Below are 22,841 nucleotides of genomic sequence, written 5' to 3'. Positions count from 1 at the left end.
ATTCTTGCAAAAAGCAGGATGGAGTTATGTTTCTCGCTTTACAGAGTCAGTTTTGATGTTTAAAAAGTGTTGCAAGTTTCAAAGCAATAGCTTTGATAGTTTAGGAGATAAAATGACCACCTAAACACAAATCTTGAACAAGAAATCTTATATTTTCTATGTCCAAAAGGGGCCATAATTCTTGCAAAAAGCAGGATGGAGTTATGTTTCTTGTTATACAGAATCAGCTTTCTATGGTTAACAAGTGTTACAAGTTTTAAAGCAATAGCTTTGATAGTTTAGGAGAAAATTGATCTAAACATAAAACTTAAACAAGAATTATGATATTTTTCAGCCCAAAAGGGGCCATAATTCTTGCAAAAAGCAGAATGGAGTTATCTTTCTTGCTGTGCAGAGTTGGCTATTAATGGTGAACAAGAGTTGCAAGTTTTAAAGTAATAGCATTGATAGTTTAGGAGAAAAACTTGCCTAAACATAAAACTTAACCAGGCAACGCCGACGCAGACGCCGGCGCCGATGACGATCAAGTGATGACAATAATTTTCAAAAAATCAGATGAGCTGAAAAGGAACCCCATACTCTGTAACAATGCTTCAGATATCTATGATAAATTATATACAAAATATGCAGACAAAGGGAATATACAACTATTAAAGACCATATGTTGTGCTGTACATGATATATATTGATGATAACGTAAGTGTCAAGGAGATAAGGTCTGATTTAACAAGTACATAATACGGTAAATATTAATCTTAATGTCTCCAGTGTTGATTGTGAACATCTTCTGTTATTTATATAATTGAACAAACCCTTAAGCAAGTAAGGTACAACGGACCTTTTGACAAATGCTTTGTAACGATCAACTGATGCCTGTAATGCACGTACTATTTAGACCACTGAATAGAAAGTAATGTCGTTTAGTGTTTAAAGATATGCTTCAGACAGCTAACTTCTATAAATGGAGATAATTTGAAAAATGAGCGAGACAGACTCATGATGTTATACACTTTAGTTTCTCTTAATGGTCTTTATCGTTGTGTGAAATTTCAACAAAAATGATAAGTTAAATTTAGAGTTATTCTTTGGAAAAGAAGTGTAATATGTAAGTTTAATAAAGGGAGATAATTCAAAAAGTAAGCAATATAAATTTATTGCACTTGTACAAAACACTTTCCCTTATTGTCCTAAATCTTTGTATGAGGTTTGAATAAATTCCATTCATCACTTTTGGATAACATATTAATAGTATATATAGATGACATTGTCTCAACGTAAATAGATAAAGTGCATGACCTTTGACCCTAATTACAGACAATGTTTCTATGTGTCATGTTTCGATTTAGCTTTGCATCAATTGTAAATGGCTAAAAAACAGTTTCATAATACATTTAGGGTACAATTTTCCAGAAAAAAGTGCCAATAAATAATCATGGAAATAAATGCTACACAGAAAAATCGCAAAATCAGAATTTCATAGCATGACCTTTTGACCCCTCTAATTTATATAAAACATTGTTATATTTTTGGAGACAGCTATCAAAGTAACAGGTAAGGTTCAAGCTTCAACAAATATGTTGTCTTTGGGCATTAACATGCCGGCCCTCATAAAATGATTTCTAGAGCACTTTTGTCACTAAAACCACCTGACTATTTATACAATACTGATCATGTTACAGATTATCAATTAACGCGAATCACACTGTAAACTATAAATCCTTGACGAAAATAAATCAAACGGATATGTTACTTCATTTAATAGGAACTAATACATCATTTTATTTCTTTACAGAACTGGTTCCATTTGTTTGCAAACAAGAGATGAACATATGTTCACTGTTTGTTAGAGGATACCTCTAGGATGCCTCTACAATGTTCCACCACTTCTGCATGTTTTCAGATCGCCAACTGCATAAGTTTTCGGCATTTTCGTCCTTTTCTCCGGGATGCTTTCGCCTCAACTGAGTGGACGAGTAGTCAGAAATCAATCCCTTTTTGGATAAATTGTGTCCCCCAAGAGCAGCAACTCCTCCAAAATGGCAAGTCAATACCTATCTGCTGCATCAGTCCGTACTGCTGAACATCGTTTAGATGTCCTGAATATCCGCTCTCTATATGGCGTATAAAGCAATGTACATTAACAACAACCTGTGTATGAATGTAGTGTAAACAACGGTGCCCTGAATAATTGTGTTCCTGTGGTTCTACTTCTGGCCTATATATCTGATGGGATATTCCATCTATAGCACCTACAGTCGTTGGAAGTTTGGCCCAACCACCCTGCATTCATACAAAGCCCGCCATTCACTTACTGTAGGTCATTCAACATAATGCTGTAAATTGTCATAAAAATGGGGATTACATTTCTGATTTCAGCACACTAATGCCAAACATGATAGCCAACATATGGTATGTTGGATATGTTCTTATCCAAATCATGAAAAGAAGCATTCTGTTTCTAACTGAGAGCAAATTGTCACGATCAGGCTGAAGTGAAATCAGGTTTTTCGGAATACATGTTCTGTATGATCCGGCGGGGGTGACACAAGAGCCGGCAACAAGCCGACAACAATTAGATGTTTGTCCATAAACATTGAGTAAATGGACATATACATGTATTAGATTCTACACCTAATAACAATTTTGGCCCCGTTTATACGTAGTTATCTTTGGCTACGTGTGTATAAATATCTTTCTCTTGCTTAGGAAAACAATGAATGCTGGTAAGTAATACAAATATGTGGAACATAATCATGTACAAAAAAAGTACATAAAATAGTAAATACTAATTTTTTTATCACGATGATCTTTTCTTCACTCAAAATAATTAATGCGTATATGTAAACACGTTTACCTCGGCGACGGACAAGTAGCAAGACATTAGGCCATACAGACCAAAATTATCAAAATTGATGGCAACACGAGACTCGAGAGAACAAAGAAGATCAATATATCAGGTAAAAATGTTAAAGATAAGCATTGAAAAAGTCATGTCATTATATGGTATAAAGGGGAAAAAATCGTTGTACGAACTTAATTCAAATAAAGCGTTCTTACTGGTCCATCGTGTCCCAGTGCATCGAAAATGCGAAATAAAAATATAAAATTCTATGTTGAAAACTTTTATATCATTTGTAGCTTATTATTTTATAAATCAGTCAGAAATATATCAGAACCATCAGTTAGATAGTAGACATCAGTAGATATTTGAAATTATCGACCCCTAACCTATTGTAAATCTAACAGCAAGTTAAGGTAAATGCCTGCCAAAAATAAGGCTATAGTTTTTTTTTCGCGACAAGTAGAATATATTTGGTCAAATGGTACACTATAAGCCATATTTTGATTATTTAGCATTAAATTTTGGCATAGAGTTTGTATTTGAAGAAACATTTTTCAAAATGGCGGAAGTCCTGAAAAAAGCTCGAACATCCACGACGTTGATATGTAAATATAGCATTGTTTAAAGTTGTAGACTGCTATTATTTACTTTTCATATTGTGCTTTAATTCATGAACTCGGTTGAGGACATAGATCACAATTAAAGTCAAGCGGCGACTGCTTATATGATGAAAAAATATATCTAATTTATGAGTGTTTGAACACACTTTATGCTAAATGCATTCGTATTTTAAATGGATCACACATGAAATTGAATAAAAGCATGTAAAATGACTTCAAGTGTAAACCTGCCAACCAAACAAAGCAAAGCAAAACAGATTAGTGCATATATAGTCCTATACCGTTTAAATTGATATCAATTTTACGCCTCATCATATGTTGACAGCCTTTTTTGTATCAGTGTAGTCCGACTGGATAGTTCTAGTGAACAAATGCAATATTCCTCATAAGATCATCCTTCGTCATTTTCTTATATTAAGATTCTTTCTGGATTGTATAGTCGAAGTCATTGTGCCCTAATTCTTAGGTATAACACTTGACTTGTGGCGTTCCCTTAAAGTGACATTTCAAATATTTTATTTTTGGCTGAAAATAAGATAATCACAAGCTTGGCTTTGTGAACAAACTAGTTGTCGATTTAATGCCCTGAAAATGGTTACTTTAACATGTTTTAACGTTTAGAAGTTCGTTCAAATGTAATTTTATGATATAAGTATTTTTCTAGATTTTACAAGAAATATTTATCGATGTAATCTATTACAACATGTCAGACGGTTGCTCTTCTTAACATGTATAATCAGCACGAAAATAGTATTTTTCAATAAAAAATTACTATTGTTACACTAATTACGTTAAGGTGAATCTTGAAACAAATTCTACCAATTTAGACACCAGTTTCCACATCTCATTCATACGAGATTACGAGTTCAGAGAAGAGCCTGTTCTATCTGCCTAGTGCTGATCATATTAATGAAGTAACTAGTTCCAGTTTTCACATCCTTGGTATGGTACGCGACCGGGGATCGAATACGCGATCTTCCGCACCGGAGGCGGACGCTCTACCAATAAACAAAATTACTTCACTGAAAGTGCAATAATAAACCCTGGTAGCTCAGTGGTAGTGCGTTCGTCTCTGGATCTAGAGCTCGGGGTTTGAGCCCCACCGGAGAGAGACAGAGAGACAAACAAACAGAGAGGTCACAGTTAGGCAGAGTGGCTGGTTCAGCGACAAGAAAATAGATCTTCAGATGACGATAATTATTGCAGCTGGTCTGACGCAGAGAGTTTATTCCTGAGGGAGTGTCTTCATATTACAACTAAGCACAGCTTCTGGTTTATTACTTGGCGGGAACATCTTAAACACGTTTTGTTTCTCCACATCCGGGATTTTCAGACTTTTTCGTAGACTTTCATATTAAATTCCTATCGTAATATCATCCCGCCGAGGCGGGCATAAATAAGTAAACACATTTATCTCATTAGCTTTCCAACAGCACTGAGCTTGACAGGTTTGACGCTAAAAGCTCTTTTGTAAAAATTTAAATTTTATTTATTTCACAATATGACCACAGATACGACAACGCCTGAAACAGTCAACAAAGTTTTTATTAAGATATGACAGCAATCTTGATGGGTACAATCTGATTTTAACTAAGCATCAGTATTTAAAGAGAAGGTACTTGCGCCCGGATAATTATAGAAGTGATTTAACGAATAATACATGAATTAATTTGGCAAATTATAAAGACTTTAGATAATATGACCAATATTCAAAACCAATTTTATCAGATAAATTATCTACATTACTTAAGATTAAGATGTATCACACAAAACAAAACAATAATATTAATATTTCCTTTCTTCTATCCAAAGATTCTGTAGGAATTATGACTAAAGATAATTGTATATATCTGCGAGTCTTTTAACTTCGTTACTTACCTAGTGAATTGAGAATAGAAAAGATGCACCTATGTTTTAACAGACAACGAGAACAAATGTGCATTTTATCTTTTCTTTGTTTTCTACTTTTTAAAATAAGTGAAAAACGAAAGGTGTGTCCGTTTGTGTAAGTTAAAAATGATTTGTTTGTTTTGTGTTATTTTCCAGATTGTTCATGGTAGAATACGACGAAGATGTTCTTTTCTGGTGACGTGTCTATGCCTGTGTTTGTGGTGCTCTGTAATTTCGGGAAATCTACCCTTACCTTTTATCTTTTGCCCTTCGCAAGATTAGAAATAGATACGGCACTATGCAGGGATCATGTTCAAAGTTATTGCAGTTCGTTTACATTTACCTTACTGCAATTTTCACGCTTTGAACCGCATTTTGAATAATATCCACATTGTTACAATGAAAAGTCGTAGTATCTGCTATTTCGTTCTCAAATCATGAACGTTCGCATATATCAGACAGTTAAGCTGGGCGATGTCTGTGCATCTCTTATGTTCATATTGGTCATTTTTCTATGCACTTTCTAATGTTGATAAACCGAAAGAAGAATATGTGACTTCTTCAGCGAATCTTAATACAAATCAACAGGTAAATTGAACTATTCATAGCATAGCATATTAAAATCATTTGACGACTATAAAATAATAGTCATCTGAGATTGTTAATCTTCTATCGAGTCACCAGAATACTGGTAATCTTTGTCCAAAAAATTGAATGTACCATCGACAGTAATCTTGTGAGCTGGAAGACTGACGGTTGCCTGTAGTTCTGTCCCCTGACATGTCATGTAAACTCTCATCCCTATTTTTGTGTCTGTGATATGTTCCGGAATCCTGACAGATAGTTGTCCAATGCAGCTGCAACCGGTATCGTCACAGAATACAGGAGCAACGTCATCTGTCTGACAAACTTTCCAAAATACAAGCGGATTGTTTCGGTTAATGACAGTAAAAGACGTACCTTTGGTATCTCTTCCTACGTAAACGGTTTCTCCCTTTTCTATTTGTTTGCAAAAGGCGTTGTTAACGACCTGTCGACCTTCAAGCTGGACCATACGTTTTTTTGGATGTATCTTCTTGTCAAACTTCCGCCTTGTATGTATGCCGTACGTGTACGGACTTATCCTGGAGGCTATGATTTTGTCATTGATACCATACATCACTGCTCCCAGCAATATGGCGGAACTTGACGAGCCTGGGGCAATCACCTTTAATTTTTGAAAATAATCTCTAATTGATTTACTAACGATCTGTGACTCAGAGAATCCTCCTACAAGGAGAATAGATGAAACGCCTCTAATTTCCTTGTTTTTTAAGAGTTGTTCAATGTGCTGTACAATTTTATCAGTTGCCTTTGCAAACAAACCTTTCATCACTTCTGGTGGCAGTCTCAGAATGTCGCCATCCCCTACTATCTTTATATTATGTATTAACCTTTCATTCTTTAGTTCTTTTCCGGTAATGTCTTTATAGATGTCTGCCAATCCCCTCGGAATATCAATGTCTGATGTTTCAGTGTGTGATGTAAATTCTCGTTTTCGGCATTCGAAGCTCTTTTGCAGTGTAATCCAATTGTTGGTCTTTTCCGTGCAAAACTTTCTAAATACGTCATTTCCAACCTGAAAAAACCAGCTTGTGTATGGAATATTTATTGTACTCAATATATTTATATAAAGCTTTTAAATAAGCATTTTCATACTTTGCCGAAATTATGTAAACTGATCGTTTTAAGTCAAAGGAAAATGGTAACACAGTTTAAACAGAAAGAACAATACAACTCGTTTCTTATGTAAGAATAAACATTTGAAGTCGCTGTTTATTTAGATATTTTATTATTGTTATGATGTAAGTACATGTAAGAAGGTAAAAAAACAAAGACAAATATCAAACAGGGAATGCCACGTACCAAAAACGCAGCCTCCCCAAAATGAAACCCACAGCACGCAGACGTGCACACCACAAACACACACACATACACATACACGCGCTCACACACAAAGCCAACACAATAGGACAAAACGAACAAACAAAGGAACACAGTGGGGCACCGCCTTGGAACGGTCAGTGGCAAAAACACCACTGGGGAGCTTAAACCGGTTTATGGTGCGCACGCAACCTCACTCTTACCCCCACCATGTTCCAAAGACACGGGACAGTGTAAATAAAAGTAATCCCCTCCAGGTGAATCTCTAACACACGTAATGGAAACGAAAAGGAATGGCATGTAAAACACAAAAATGCTCGTATATAAATATATAAAAAGCAAACCTTTAGAACCAAAAACGTATGTACTCAATGCCTTTTCAGAAGACAGAGCAACAAGAGAAACACCCTTAAGGGCCCGACGAAACAGGCCAGAAGACAGATATCTTACAGAAATTTGAAGTATATTGCAGGCATTTTTAGTATTTGCTGATATTGAATAAGACAAGACCTGTCGCTCGCATATACGTCGATTTCAATTTAAACGTCTTTGCTGTACGATTTCCTGATAAACTTTATTACATATATGTTTTTCTTAAACAGGTTTGCAGAGTTAAAGTGTATGATTATGTAATACTTACTAGGTCTTTTATTAGGTCTTCGAAAGCTTCGTTTACCACTTGTCCTCCCCAAGCACCACCAGTTGCAGCATGCAGCTCTTTTAACAAACCGTCTGGTAAAACTTCATGTACTGTTGTATCTAAGGTTCCTCCTGTACGAAAACAAAACAAAAAAGATCATTACTATATTGCATCTCTCACCTAACCTCCGCTTTATGGCATTACAAACTATCATGTAAGATAACAATCGTATTTAGTACGAAGAAACTAAATTGATAAGAAACGTTTCATGGGTATCCATTCGTAATGTGATCTCTAACATAAATAATTTCCTGTTATCTAATTTTGCGACCTAATTTTTATGCCAAGTTGATCCAGTTTAGTTTAACAATAATAATTGTCATTGACCAAGAGGCATACCTTTGACTCAAGATAAACTAGTTTCGAATGTACCTAGATTTCATAAAGACAAACATTCTAGCCAGGTTTCAAATACAGTCGAATACCGTTACCTCGATATTCAAGGGACTGTAAAAATTGCATCGACGTATCCGAAGTTCGACGTAACGATATCGACTATTAGAGACTACTTTGTACTTGTGTTGGACGTCTATATTGTCATTGTATCTAATGCTATTTTCCAGAGCGCTTGAAAGGGGATAGAAATAATATAAAACGTAAATATGATTTTCATTTTATTGACATATAAAACATGTTAATTAAATACTTACATATAACTTTTTAATTTTTGAAAATATACATTTAAACATTAGCATTTTGATTCCTTCCCTAAACATGTCTGAATGCAGCGGTAATGTTCCTAGTTGAGTTGTCATTTTGACTGTGCTTCGATAACGAAAATTTGCCAGTTAAATACGCATATTGTTACTCAATCCTAAATGGTAGATTTTTACTCCGTCAAACAGGAAATATTTCATCCAAATTAGTTGTTATATTGGAAAACAGCTTTCCTGCTTGCATGGTGTTTTATAAGACTAATTATTGGGAATTAAATGCAAAGCTTCCTGACATTTAAATTGGATTAAAGATTAAATAACAAACAAAACAAACACACAAACTAACTAACTTGAATATAATTTATACATCGCCGGACAACAATAGGTTGATTTTCACGCCTTACAAATAACATGGATATTTTTTGACAAACTGTGATATCGACGAAACCAGGTGTAAAATCAGTACACGTAAGTTGACGGGACTGAAAATCTCATCGAGCTAAACGAAATACCGAGCTAATCATATCGAGGTAATGATAAATAATTACATTAAGATAAATAGGGAAAAATCGGGACCGACTCAAACACATCGTGCTAACCGGAGTATCGAGCTAACCGATATCGAGGTAACGATATTCAACTGTATATCAATTAGAACATATGGCTTTTAGAATGGTCAAAAGATTTTCCGACGAGATTTAGACTTCAAAATGAACTTAGATTTCATACAAAATAAACATTCTAACCCTGTTTCATATATATAACAGAGAAAATGTGGCATCAGGAGTGTTACAAGTTTGTGTTTTTGATTTGATTAAGTGGTCTAGTGACCCACTTTTTCAGTCACAAGATTAATAACCACATTTCATATAGTTCATGTATAGAATAAAGCATCAACAGTGTTAAGACGACTTTGGTTGCGGGCTTATCCCGCTACCAAAGTTAAAGTGTATTTCTGACAATCATAGCATCTTTATTTTTATTCCGAATCACATCCAAAGGATGTTCATGTGCTACACAAAATAGTCCCATTCATGAATAATGCGGATGAATTATCAATGAACAAGCAGTTCTTGTTCAACCTGTATCCACTCACACTGACCATTTAGATTATATTAGATCTATCACTGATAAGGTATTCCAGCCCATGGTTACATCACAAGCTGAGTCAGGCAGAATTCATCTTAGATATGAGGCACATTAAATTTGTATTTGTTTCACATTCATGCATATTCATAGACTGACATTTAAACAGAAAATAAATCTACCAAAACCCCGCAACCATCAGACATTTCAAGGCTTTGATTTTATATTTTGTCCAAGTTTTTGACCCTGTTTCAAATTTGACCTGTTTTTATAAAGGCAAATATTCTGTGAAATTACATATAGATCAGACAGGACAGGCAAAATGGACCCGAGTATGTTTACAAGGTTTTTCTGTGATTCGACCTAGTGACAGATTTTAATTTAGATAAAACAATCCTGTTTGGAACTTGACTAAGATTACATAGTTATTGTTTTATAAGGTTTCTTTAGTTTTATATATATTTTTGTGATTTTTTTACAATTGTGTGTATTAAGAATTCACTATAACATGTATTTATTTTTTTCATTCTGTCCTGTAATTTTTACACATAGAAACAGTGATCTTCTGTGCACAGTTATCCTGTTTAGGCTTCTTATTGGTCTTTTTTTGTCACTGACCAGTTAATGGCGGTGCCCTGTCTTGTTCAGCCAAGCATTTTTTCTTAGTTGTCATTTCTTTACATTGTATATATATTTCTGTGTACATATCTATTGTACACAAATCCATACATATTCTATGCCATGTTTTATTTTAAGGATATGGCAGTTTCCTTAGAACGTATTTATTTCTATAAAATATGATACACATTTTCTAGAATTATCTTCATTTCTTCAACCAAATCAAAACGGATTTGAATCACAAGATTGACCTTCATCTATGTAAAAAGTATAGAGTAGCTTTACCTCCAAGATCAGCAACAAGGTATTTCTGTCCTGGGTTGAAGGCAGATAGAAACGTTCCATCCATTCCGTCAGCTTTGTTTATCGCTTGTTCCTTGCAGAAAATGGCTGCTGATTCCGGTTCCAACGCAAGCTTGAGATTTTCATTAGGAATACCAGCCTGAAATTATATGGGCCGTTCTATGGCAAAGCCTATATAGGTGACAAAACATCAAGCTTTGGATAAAAGATAGTCAAGAAAAACATTCTTTAACTTTTCATATCTAAAAGAAATGAACAAATCAAAAAATTATCTTCACTAATTCAAGACTTGCAATGTTTTTAAGTAAGTCGTGGGGGCCTTTTGAGACATGACGTATACAAACTTGATATCATAATTTAAATGATTAGAAACAGTTTAAAGGATTTTATTGAAAAAAAATTGTATATTTTTGGTTTCATCATTGGCTTATCTATACATTTTTGTATTTTCATGGTTTATGTGTTGTTGTTGTTGGGTTTTTTTTCGGTTGCCATTAAAGCACAAATAAGCAGTAAAGACTATTGAATCCTCATTTATGACATATTATTTAAGACTTCCAAAATATTTTCTAATACATAAACAAGTTACGAAGACACATTCCCCTAATGACAAAGTGCTTGACGAATCGCCACGGCTTATACACGTTTCAAATTGCTGAAAGACATCCAAGTAAACATGTTTCTTCCTTATCACTTTGAAAGCGGACATTCAGATTCAGAAGACAAGATTATCCATGCATATATGAAAAACTATCCCCTTTCCACTGGAAGTAACTTTTCAGATGAATAAAAATGACTTGAATGGTTTTGACATAAAGTCAGGAACATACTCAGTCTTTTTAGGTGAAATATTGAGCCAGTAGTTTCTCTTCCAAAGATCTCCTTCAGTTTCTAACTTTATGCATGTAGGGCAACCATTCGCTCGCTCTGATCGTCATGACTTTTGATCAGTCTGGATAACTGCACACTTTTAGTAGATGGTCGCCAAAAGCATGTGACATTAAATCAAAATTATGCAATCAGTATATGACGCGGTTTTCCTTGTAAATATATTTATAAATTTGGTCAGCAAAGTCTGATATGGTATTCTCTATATGAAAAATCGACCACTCTCCGTAGCAATCATGTCTTCCTGAGAATCACGATGATCTGAGCAATCTTAGAAGGTCGACCATCAAGGGGGCATATCTGTGTTGTTTTCTTTTCCAAATCACGTCAGTGAATTAACAAGTGGAATTCGTTTGATTGCTTTAATTTTAGCTCTGTTTGCCCATGCATGCAACCGAAAAGGACCAATTAAATAAAATTGAAATAGGAAATCTTAGGAAGGAGCATCTGTGCCAGTTTTATTCAAATATCACCTTATTGCTGAAATGAAAATGTCTAATGACAACGGATGCCTGGTGGCAGATGTGAAAGAGTGACTTACTAGAGTTGGTGGAAAATGGCATGTACATTAACATATGTTCCTATGTGGATATCGAGGGATTTAACAAATTGACAGTGATAAAATAATACCGCTTTAGCCGCTTCCCTCATAAATTGTTTAGCCGAATCTCTCCATATGGCTGGTACTGTGATTACCCACATAACATCCTTTTCTTCTACCCCGAAAGCTAAGGCATTCTGCAGCTTTTTCATTAAATGTGACTGTAAAGTTAAATGTAACTGCATCAAAAACTGTAAGTAATATAAACATTTACTCTTCAAAAGCTAAGCTGCTTATACATGTAATAAATATTTGTCATATTATCTTTAATCAACATTTCAATAATTCTGTGCTAGTATCAATATTTACATCACGTCCAAACTGGCTTTTTAAATAGAATCAAACCTCAAGCCATTATGTCCATGAATTTAAGTATTATTTATCGCTTTATTTATCTATGTTCATTGTGTATTAATAGAAAAGCAATGCTGATAATAAAAGAAACCCTGCCAGTAAATTTTAATAAAACTCTAACCAATAAGGAAACCAATTATTATAATATAATAATTATAATAAGTTCAATCAAACAAGTTAAGATTTACAATTTGGTTCTATATTTGTTTTAGATTGTTGGTTCCTAATAGATATTAATAAATGGGGCTAAAACATGTTCATATTTTTATGTAATTACTTTTTATGAAGCAGAGATTCTTTTATTCATATATAGTTATATATACATATATACAGCAATACAGCAGTGAGACGAGTCAAATACAGTTTCATTAGTATAAACGAGAATAGATATGTGTTTTCTAGTAAAGATTAAAAAAAGTTATACAGTACAACCTCTCCAGAGCGGCCCTCTCTTAAGCATAAACCTCTCTATAACAGCATCATCAAAATTTTCCTAAGCTGAAATATACCATTAAATTTACCTCTCCAGAACAACATCTTCTACATAACAGTCAATATTTGTATCTCCGTAAGGGTGTTGCTCTGAGGTTGCACTGTATGAACATTTTTGAAAAATTGTAATAATGATGCATGATTTCGAATTCTGATCTAAAAACTTTATATATGTCATATTCTATCGACCAATTTTCACTTACAAAAAGAATTTTAAAAGCTAAACCCTACGATAGTTAAAAAGATGTTGGTAAAGAAATAATTAGGTTCAAAAATTTTGTATCCAAAAATGAAACATTTAAAGTTGCGCATATTTCTTTGAATTCCACACTTATAAATAAAGCAGACTTTGTATTTTCATCCAGTTGTACAATTTATGGACAGAGGTTCATAATCCTCTACATTTAACACACAGGATTTTCAGAATTTGTTTCCAGGAGTATCGGTGTATGTCTCTGCTCATAAATACTATGTTTATGGACTCTGAAATTAAAATGTTTATATCGATTATCGGGGATTATCTTTATATATTGATAGACGCAGTTCCATTCTATTTCTTCATTTATTTAAGTTGACCAATACTTATGAGTAATCGGTTTCGTAAATATTGTTTTGACTAATACTTTATAAATAGCTTTTGTATCTAGCGTATCTAAAGATTTTCCTTCATATTTTTATGATTCTATCAGTTTTTACTTTAGTTATAGACGAGTCTTCAGATTTGAGCTTTTGTTGCCATGATTTTGGTATAGCCTGGAAAATCTGATTCAATTCAACTAAATAGTTTCTTTTGTCTATCAGCTTATTTAGTATGAATTTGAATTTATTTGTTTATTTCAGTTTCTTCCATTTACATGCTTACAGTATAAAACATGATATATACATAATAAAACACAAGTAAATGGCCACTCAAATTTGAATTACAAGAGACTATATATATATATTCACATTTTATAATATATGTTTATTATGACAATCAAATGAGCATCACCGTGTGACAGCCAATGCAAGTGGTCCAACAAGCGATACAACCTAGATCAGCCAGCAGATCCAAGCCACCAGGAAATGATCTACAGCATCCTCTTATCCACCACACCGCAATTGTTGCAGTTGATAAGAGAACACTGCAGTCCCCTAACTGGCCATACGGAGGCACCAGACGACCAAATTCTCATCACCCACAAAGCCCCCAACATTGGCCACCACACGGCAGAACTCCTTAAGTTTATCACCATATTTCTCAATTTGATCAATTCTCATGAGTATTTAACAGAACAGTAGACATAGTTTCAATTAAGCGTTTTCTTGAGAAAAGTAATTGCAAGAAGTCATTTAACTCTAAACACTTAAATTTTTCTTTAACAATAAATGGCCAGTTCTTACATCTTGAGTTACATCTTGAGTTACCTTTCTTACAGGACCAGCTAAAGATCTTTTTATTTATACGTGTATTTTCATAACTCAAACAGCGATACTAATGATTACATACTGAAGTCCACTGATCTATAAGGATTGGCTTCCAACCCATTTCACCATAAACAGCCACATTTGGTGTATATAGACACCAAGGTAGAATCTCATGGCCCGGTGATGGACTGCATGTATACATGAAAATACCTTAGTTCCCAAAAATTGAGGAGCCATACGTTATAATTGGGACAACAATTGAATAATACAGTTTTGTGTATACATCCTATGGTAAGCCTCCATTGTTTTTGAAGCGAGCAATAAGAATAAAATCTGAAAAGTAGATCCCTCGGAAGCACCGAAAACAAGGCAAACAGTGAAAATTGCAGACTCGGTTTGATTGAGTCTGTTCATGAGCAGTAATGGAAAATGCAACACTGCCCACGCCCCCTAGCACCGGCTTAAGCAGTATTCAATCTTCAAATCTAAATGTGTTGAAATCAATGATCCCGAAGGACCAGAAAATATAACAACACTGAGATGAAGTCAGTGCACGTCCAGCACTTTGGGCAGCAACTTTTGCTGTTACATTATAATCAAGGTGTTCTGTCAACATAATACCAAGGTACAAATACTGACTGACATAATCTAATTTTGAATCACCACAAACAAATAAATATTCGGATCTTTGAATAGAGTAGGTATTAACAGACATACAATTAATTTTACACCAATCATTTAACAGATTTAATGTGAATTGCAAGTATGATATTTTGACCAATTTCTACTTTTGTATTTATTGTGTCATTTACGAATATTATATTTGATTTAATCCAACTTTCCAAAAAAATATTATTTATTTGTACGAAAATGTTACCCCATAACATTTGTCTTCTAACCCAAACGAATGTCTTTATTTCAGGGTGTCTTTCTAGATTTTTTTATCTTCAGCCAGACTCTATTAAGTGTTTAAAACAAATCTAAAATTTTATTCAGTTGAATACGTTTTACACTACTCGAATTACATTTAAAAATTATTAAGCCATTTCCAAAGTCTAAATAGTAATTTGGCATGATTTTCTAACTTGCATTGTTATTATCTGTCAGCGCTTTGACCCATTTTAGTTTTATGGCAGTAGTATAGGAATCAATATCTATCGTATTCATATTCCAGTAGATCAAATGCTTAAGCCAAGTGAATTTATGATGAAATATTGATGTCGTTTTTTTTTTTCTTCATTTTGGAAATAATACTATAATATTATAATAATAAAGTATTGTTGCTGTTAATGTCGGGTTTAAAATTGAAAATTCAATTATCAAATGTTTTGTTTTTTTTTGTTTTTGTTTTTTTTTTCAATGTGGTAAATGGTGTATAACTACGCAATAATATTTTACAAATGGCGTTGTCCTTTGATGAAAAATGTAAAACGAAAATTCAATATCCTCTATTTATCAAATGAATTTATAATATAAGACTTGGTATCGCTTATTATAAATGAAACCCAAAACGAAGAAAACTTTAAATGACTACTAATGTGTAAATGTCTAGTCTGCGACCATATATAAATAATCATAATTTTCAGAATGATAAAATACAAATAAGACATTTTAAGACAATCTATATATTCGTTTGTTATCAAAGTGTTGATAAACAAGTATTACTTTTATATATCCGATAGCCGCAGTAAAAACACGAATGGATTTGAACGGTTTTCCCTCGCTGTCCTCCATCAACATGTCATGGCTCAAGTCCTGAAAACAAACACCTATAAACACCTGTTTATATAATTCTTATAGTCTCTTCACTGTGCATCAATATACAACATAAATCATAACACATTAAATACAATATACAATGTCATTCACATATATAAGAGACTGCGACAAACAAAATTGACTAGTACTTTAAAGGGTCAGCCTTTAAATTATACCCTTTCACTATTATTATTATTATAACTTAAAATTCTATCATTATTATGTAAAATCTAGATATGAAACATAAAAGTACTGAGACATTGCGATTTAAAGTTTTAAAATAGTCTTGTTCACTGTGAACAAGAGATGAACACTTCTTTACCGACTGCTATGAATATCTACATAAAACAAAAATATAATGTCAGTGTCATGTTTACGGTTAAGCTGTTTGTAAACTTCATTTACATTTAATAATGATTATTGTTTCTGTTGTTAAAACATCTTTAAAATGTATGTGTTTGTTAAAAAAAAAGGATAAAAAGGCATATTGAATACTATTGCAAAAAGTTGTAAACACATATTATTTTGCATGGAAATTACTTTGCATGGAAAATGAGTATCAGATTAAAACTGACCTTATGCATTAAACTCAATCAAAAGTTTTATCTAAAATATGAATATTGGTTCTACATTTATTAACTGCTTTATTTATTTACAAATGTGTTTCTTATCCTTGAAATAAGAAAGCATGGTTAGTATCGCTCGCCCCTCATTGATGTGAAATGGAGCCTCGCTTGGGGCGTTGAACTTTTCATCCGAGAATGCCATCGATCTGCAGCTGGCTTATAGAAGGTCGGTGGTTCTGCATGGATGCCCGTGATGAAACAATCCCTGGATGGGCTCCTGGGGATATTCTCTACCACCAAAAGCTGAAATGTCGCCATATGACCTTTTATTGTGTCGGTGTGACGTTAAATCCCACTACACAAAATACTGACTGAAATATCGAATCGTAATCTGAGCGCAAAATGGGATAAGTCTGTTTTTATTTCAATGCACTTATCCACTTTCTGCGCTTGGGAGACGAAAATATACCACACCATTTATAGCGAAGAACACGCTTGTATTCACGCTTTGTATTATTTTTAAATGGTATAGCAAAGATATCTCATTTTTTTAAATCGATTGAAACGATATTGCATACAGTTTAATATTCATTGGAAGCATAGTACTGTATCATATTTGAGCAGCGTTTGATAATATTTGAATGATTCTAAACTAAATACTTAAGAAAAGTAACAAAACTTACCCTTTCATGGTGTAATTTCATTTTAAAATATCGGAAATAATACCATCCTTTATGTTCATTTGTGGCAGTTAGTGACTTGTATTTTGTCTCCGCTTCAAACCCGAAGTAACTAAATTTCCCGTTTTTATCAAAGAGTACCGTAGTTGGCGCTTGAAGACCCATTTCAGAGGTTCCTTCCCAAGCCTGTTCTGTGTTGATACTGCGAAGGGAACTGCCCTTTTTCTTGTCCTTTCTCAAATAGTATGCGTATCCGGTGCATGTTGTTCCGAAATCAATTGCGGCAACAGCAATATTAACCGATGAATTTGGTCTGCTAGCCATTGCCTCTATGGGATATCAACATAGAGTATAAAGACGTATCAACGAATATTCGTATTTGCGCAGTATCTGTTTGTTTAAACATCCAGATGGTCACACTTTCATTCAGTTAAACTTGCATGTAAATTGATACAATGCTTATTACTTATATCTACGTAAAACTGAATTCAAATACTTTGTGTGAAATTTTATCAGTATTTTAAAGCTTACATTTACCCTTAGTGGGTTATAACACTCGTAAACAAAAATCATATTAAAACATCTCAATAAACTTCCTTAACGACGATAAACAGTCGAATAAACTACACAGTACTTACAAGACGATACTATGATATTTAACGACAAGTGAAAAGATGGCATACAAATAAATAAGTCTAAAAATACCGACATGAAAATATCGTTTTTATAGTGCATACATTGGAAGCTACATTTTTGTGTTTATGTAATTGTTACTTTTTATTTTGTTATGTACTCTAAGGTCCATTTATAGATGAAACACAATGATTTGATTCTATTCCATTAATATGCTAGTTTCCAATAACAGTTATTTCTCATTCATAATTAAATTGATTTAACCATTTTGTTGAAATGTACAGTATATAAAGTCGGTTGGTCGTTCCGTCCGTCCGTTTGTCGGTAGATCGAACGGTTTCCGTCCATTAACTTGAGAACTTCTTGACCCAAAACCTTGAACTTGGTAGTATTGTGAACAAGATGACCCTTATTGCTTTTTGAGGTCACTCATGTTGTAATGTTTGTTTGTTAGAAATAGATAGATCTAATATTTCGCGAGTAATAAATTAAAATAAAAACAAAATGAAAACAAAGAATATACCGTGAAATTATGCAAAAGGAAAAGACGAATAAAATTATAAAAAATAATAATAATTTATATCCAGATGAAAACTACGCGACCGCAATGCATACCATATAATATTTACAGCTTCGTTCTGTCGTAGAAATAGATCTCTGAAACGACAGATTCTTGAAATAACGACGGCTCTTTGATTAGCAAACGTTGTACAACAACGCTTTCCCATGCGCACGTTTTTCACTTGACGACGTGACGTAAGTAAACCATCGTAGCCTCTGGAAGGTTCAGCCTTTACAATATTCAACATGCATCTGTGGTATATAGTATTTTACTTAAATATGTTGCGTTGCTGTTTTGGTTCATTGAACGTATTTAAAAGTTATACAACTCAATAAAACTTAACGGTTAATAGAGGAACAACACGTAGAACACATGGGTATGTTATTATTTATTAACCTACCAGTCTTGGTCCAGTAGGACCTTCATTAGCATTTTATCTAAAAGTAGTTTTTTAATTATAAACCTATTTTCAACGTTTATAAATAAACTCCCCCACATGTTATTGTGTATTACAGCGGTCTAGATTTATAGTTAACACTTTGTAAACATTTTGTTATTCAAACATTTATTGATCTTCGTTATAGGTACTCGTTTCAGGTCAACATTGTAAACATTCGTTTGTAAAGTTAATGCGCAATTGATCTTTAGTCATCACATAAACAGTTTAATACAGGAAAAAAGTATTAATGCATTTCGAACTTTTGACTGGATCGGAAAAATATTGAAACGAGTTTAATCTAACGTATTATTTGACATCACAATATTTAGAATCTACTTATTGGCATATTAATATATACCTGATGATTTTGAATGTTTTGTAAAAAGAAAAAAAACGTATGTACCCGGAAAAAAAATCAAGTCATACTTTTATAAAAGTCTGTTTGATTTTGATTTATTCATTTATTAAAATTACTTTTATTTCATTGTATGTTTGGCTATTGAGCTGAATTATGAGTTTTTTAATAAATTATACATCGCTGGTTAAAGGAAGTTCGGTGGTAGTACCCAGGAACCCACCCATGATGAAATGCACGGAGGGGCACCTTGGGTCTTCCTCCAACACCAAAATTTGTTTAAATAAATGCAAATAACACAAACATATAACTTACTTTAGAAATGAATTGTTTTGAAGCTACATTAAACGAGAAAGATAATCTTATTTATCATTTTTCTAAGAAACTGCGATAAAAGGCAAGACATAAGATATTTTGAAAATCTCTGTTATCATGGTTTCTTTCTTGTTATGATAAATAGGGTACCATGTAAAGTGTTTGGTATTCAGCTTAAAAATTAATATTCCATCTTTGTCATTAACAGAATGGTATTGAAGCCGTCGAAAAAGCCCGTTATTAACTTAGTTGTTTTGTTTTTAAAGAGAGAAAATACGTTACCATGGAAACACGAGCCCTACGACATATACATTTTAAGCTGATATAAGTATACTAGAAAAATTATCAACTGCGCAAACTTCCGCGGATAACAGTGAGACAGAAATACAATATAAAGTGTTAAATATCTGTATATCCCTTCTTCTTCTAATGTAAAATACCTTTGGAGGGTCATGTACTTCTAACCTGGATAAAAAAAAGTTTAATTGAAGGAACGAACTGGAGATTATAGCAGCTAAAACATTAAATTACACAAAATACAATAAACTAATTTGAATAAATGCTGGTAAGAAGGTGTACTAACTCCTTAAATTGTGACTTATGGTATTCTATTTTCCCTTTAATGCAACCGACTATAGCAAATTTGCTCTCTTGTTGGTGAGCTGTTTTGATTAATGTGTTGCTTAATAATCTATTATTAATAAAGCAAATGACAAATGAAGATCATAGGTTACATAAGTTCTCACTTTGAATACCTATAAATGTCATTTAACGCTGCTATTTCTGAAATTCAAAAAAAAAACTGGTCTGTTGTTCAGGACCAGTTTCTGTAAGTCCTCTAGTTTATTCGATTTAGTAACATTGGAACTTAGCTCCAGCCATAAATTACATTTACATTGTATTTCGGCATCGTTTAAATTTTTATTTGTGAACTTAATTCTTTTCTTCTTATTTAAAATGACATCCTTTTGCTATTCCTGTAAATAGCTCATTTTGTAGCTTATACGGAATAACAAAAACCATTTTTCTGTGGTACAGCATGGATGAAACAGCAATTTTTAGGTTTATCTTGACCTGTCTCTACCTGGGGCAGCTTTTTGTTGACTTAGAAGATGACTTATTGAGTGATTTTGCAATAATATTGTATTTTTTCTCTAATATATGTCAAAGGTTTGAATATTGATGAACATGCTAGTATGTTTTATTGAATCTAATGGCTTTTATTATCTCCCTATATGGTTCTAACAGTAAAAGCTCGTATGCAGTGTTAAAACCACCACCATGTACAGGTATCATGCACTTTTTTATATGTATGCCGTGATGATTATAATATGAAACCGGTAGGTAGACAAAAATATATATGGAGGAAACCCATTGGATATATATATACGGGCTTACAAGAGCCATGTACAGGTATCATACAAATGTTACATCCACCCCCAACCCCCCTGAGGTCTCATCATGATAATATCTATTTTTTATACGCGTGACTTAACATTTCCCTAGTTTGACAGTACTTACCGGTGTCGTGACATGTGTAAACCTTGTCCTGACATGTGTAAACCTGTCACAAATGTTTTTTTTATAGGGCTCCGGGATTTGCGCATGACACGTTATCTCGTCATGGAGAACATCTGTGCCAAGTAATATTGAAATCCCTTAATGAATGACTGGGATTTTAATATCACTTGGCACAATTGTACCTCATAATAAGACAATGTGTCATGCACAACTTTCAGACCCCTAGCTCAAAGGGCAAGGTCACACTTAGTAGTCAAATGTTAACATGGCATGAACAGGGTCTGTTTCGTGTCCGGTCCGTAACTCTGTCATTCATTAAGGGATTTCAATATTACTTGGCACAGACGTTCTCCATGACGAGACAACGTGTCAGGCGCAAATCCCGGAGCCCTTGCGCAAAGGTCAAGGTAATAATTGGGGGTCAAAGGTCAATAGGGTTTTTTTCCTGTCCGGTCCATAACTCTGCCATCTATAAAGGGATTTTGATATTACTTGGCACAAATGTTCCCAATGATGAGACAACATGTCATGCGCTAAACTCAGACCCCTAGCTCAAAGGTCAAGGTCACAATTGGAGGCCAAAGGTCAATAGAGTTTTTTTTTCTATCTGGCCCAGAACTCTGTCATCCATCAAGGGATAACAATATTACTTGGCATAAATGTTCTCCATGATGAGACGACTTGTCATGCTCAACACCTAGAACCTTAGCTTAAAGGTTAACGTCACAATTTGAGATCAAAGGTCAATAGGATTTTTTTCCTGTCCGGTCTTTAACTTTGTCATGCAAAACAGGATTTAAATATCTATTGGCACAAACATTCCCCTGGATGAGACAGCATGTTGTGCGCAAAGCCCGGGCCCTAGGTCTAAGGCCAAGGTCATACTTAGAGGTCAAAGGTCAAATTCAAGAATGACTTTGTCTTGAGCATTTCTTCTTTATGCATGGAGGGATTTTAATGTAACACGGCACAAATGTTCACCACCATGAGACAAATTGTCTTGGCCAGAACCAGGTCCCTAGGTCTAAGGTCAAGGTCATACTTAGAGGTCAAATTCAAGAAAGACTTTGTCCGAAGCATTTCTTCTTCATGCATGGAGAGATTTTGATGTAACTTGGCACAAATGTTCACCACCATTAAGCACACTTTTTTAGAATTACGTCCCTTTGTTTTTACTATAAATAGATTACATAGTAACTTTTTTATTACTGGCCGTAGGGAAAAATCTAGACCACTTTTCTGTGGTACAACATGCATGTTACATCCAATATTTAGGTGTATTTTGATCTATCTCTACCTGGTAAAGATTTTCTTGTGGACTTGTATTATATAGATTTTTTTTTAGGATTAATTTCACTTTGTTGTTACTAGAAATAACTTTTAAGATAGCTTTTTGTATAATCGGCCAAAAAAAAATCCAAATGAAAACAACTGTACGTTTTTATATATGCAAATTTTAATCCAAGTGCTTTGTTATATTATATTGTATATATAGTACAATATTGTTTATACATCATTGACAGATATCGGTTCATTATGTTATACTGCAGTAGAGAAAATTAGGTGCCTTCCAGTAGGGGACTTTGTATTGCATGGCAATACTTCATTCACTTGTTATTATTTTAACATTCA

At 33.6% G+C, this 22,841-nt stretch overlaps 1 protein-coding gene across 1 annotated transcript; it reads right to left on the bottom strand.

The window, feature by feature from the left end:
- Positions 1-4,989: 4,989 nt before the first annotated feature.
- LOC123526302 (heat shock 70 kDa protein 12A-like) lies at positions 4,990-18,810 on the bottom strand. Its single transcript, XM_045305390.2, has 7 exons — positions 18,633-18,810; positions 17,388-17,713; positions 16,046-16,135; positions 12,157-12,288; positions 10,621-10,777; positions 7,916-8,046; positions 4,990-6,970 (listed from the first exon to the last, which is right to left on the bottom strand). Exons 2-7 carry the CDS (start codon positions 17,706-17,708, stop codon positions 6,014-6,016), a joined length of 1,788 nt encoding a protein of 595 aa, XP_045161325.2. The 5' UTR covers positions 17,709-17,713; positions 18,633-18,810; the 3' UTR covers positions 4,990-6,013.
- Positions 18,811-22,841: the final 4,031 nt, after the last annotated feature.

The sequence above is a fragment of the Mercenaria mercenaria genome, chromosome 14, assembly GCF_021730395.1.
Source record: "Mercenaria mercenaria strain notata chromosome 14, MADL_Memer_1, whole genome shotgun sequence".
Lineage (NCBI taxonomy): Eukaryota > Metazoa > Mollusca > Bivalvia > Venerida > Veneridae > Mercenaria > Mercenaria mercenaria.
This window is presented reverse-complemented; position numbering and strand designations above follow the sequence as displayed.

Excerpts from the sequence above, each read along its gene's own strand:
- LOC123526302 (XM_045305390.2), bottom strand. The coding sequence starts at position 17,708 with ATGGCTAGCAGACCAAATTCATCGGTTAATATTGCTGTTGCCGCAATT. Across the intron at positions 16,136-17,387 it reads TGAAATTACACCATGAAAGG|GACTTGAGCCATGACATGTT; the intron begins GTAAGTTTTGTT and ends GTTTGTTTTCAG. Across the intron at positions 12,289-16,045 it reads CGGCTATCGGATATATAAAA|TCACATTTAATGAAAAAGCT; the intron begins GTAATACTTGTT and ends TTAACTTTACAG.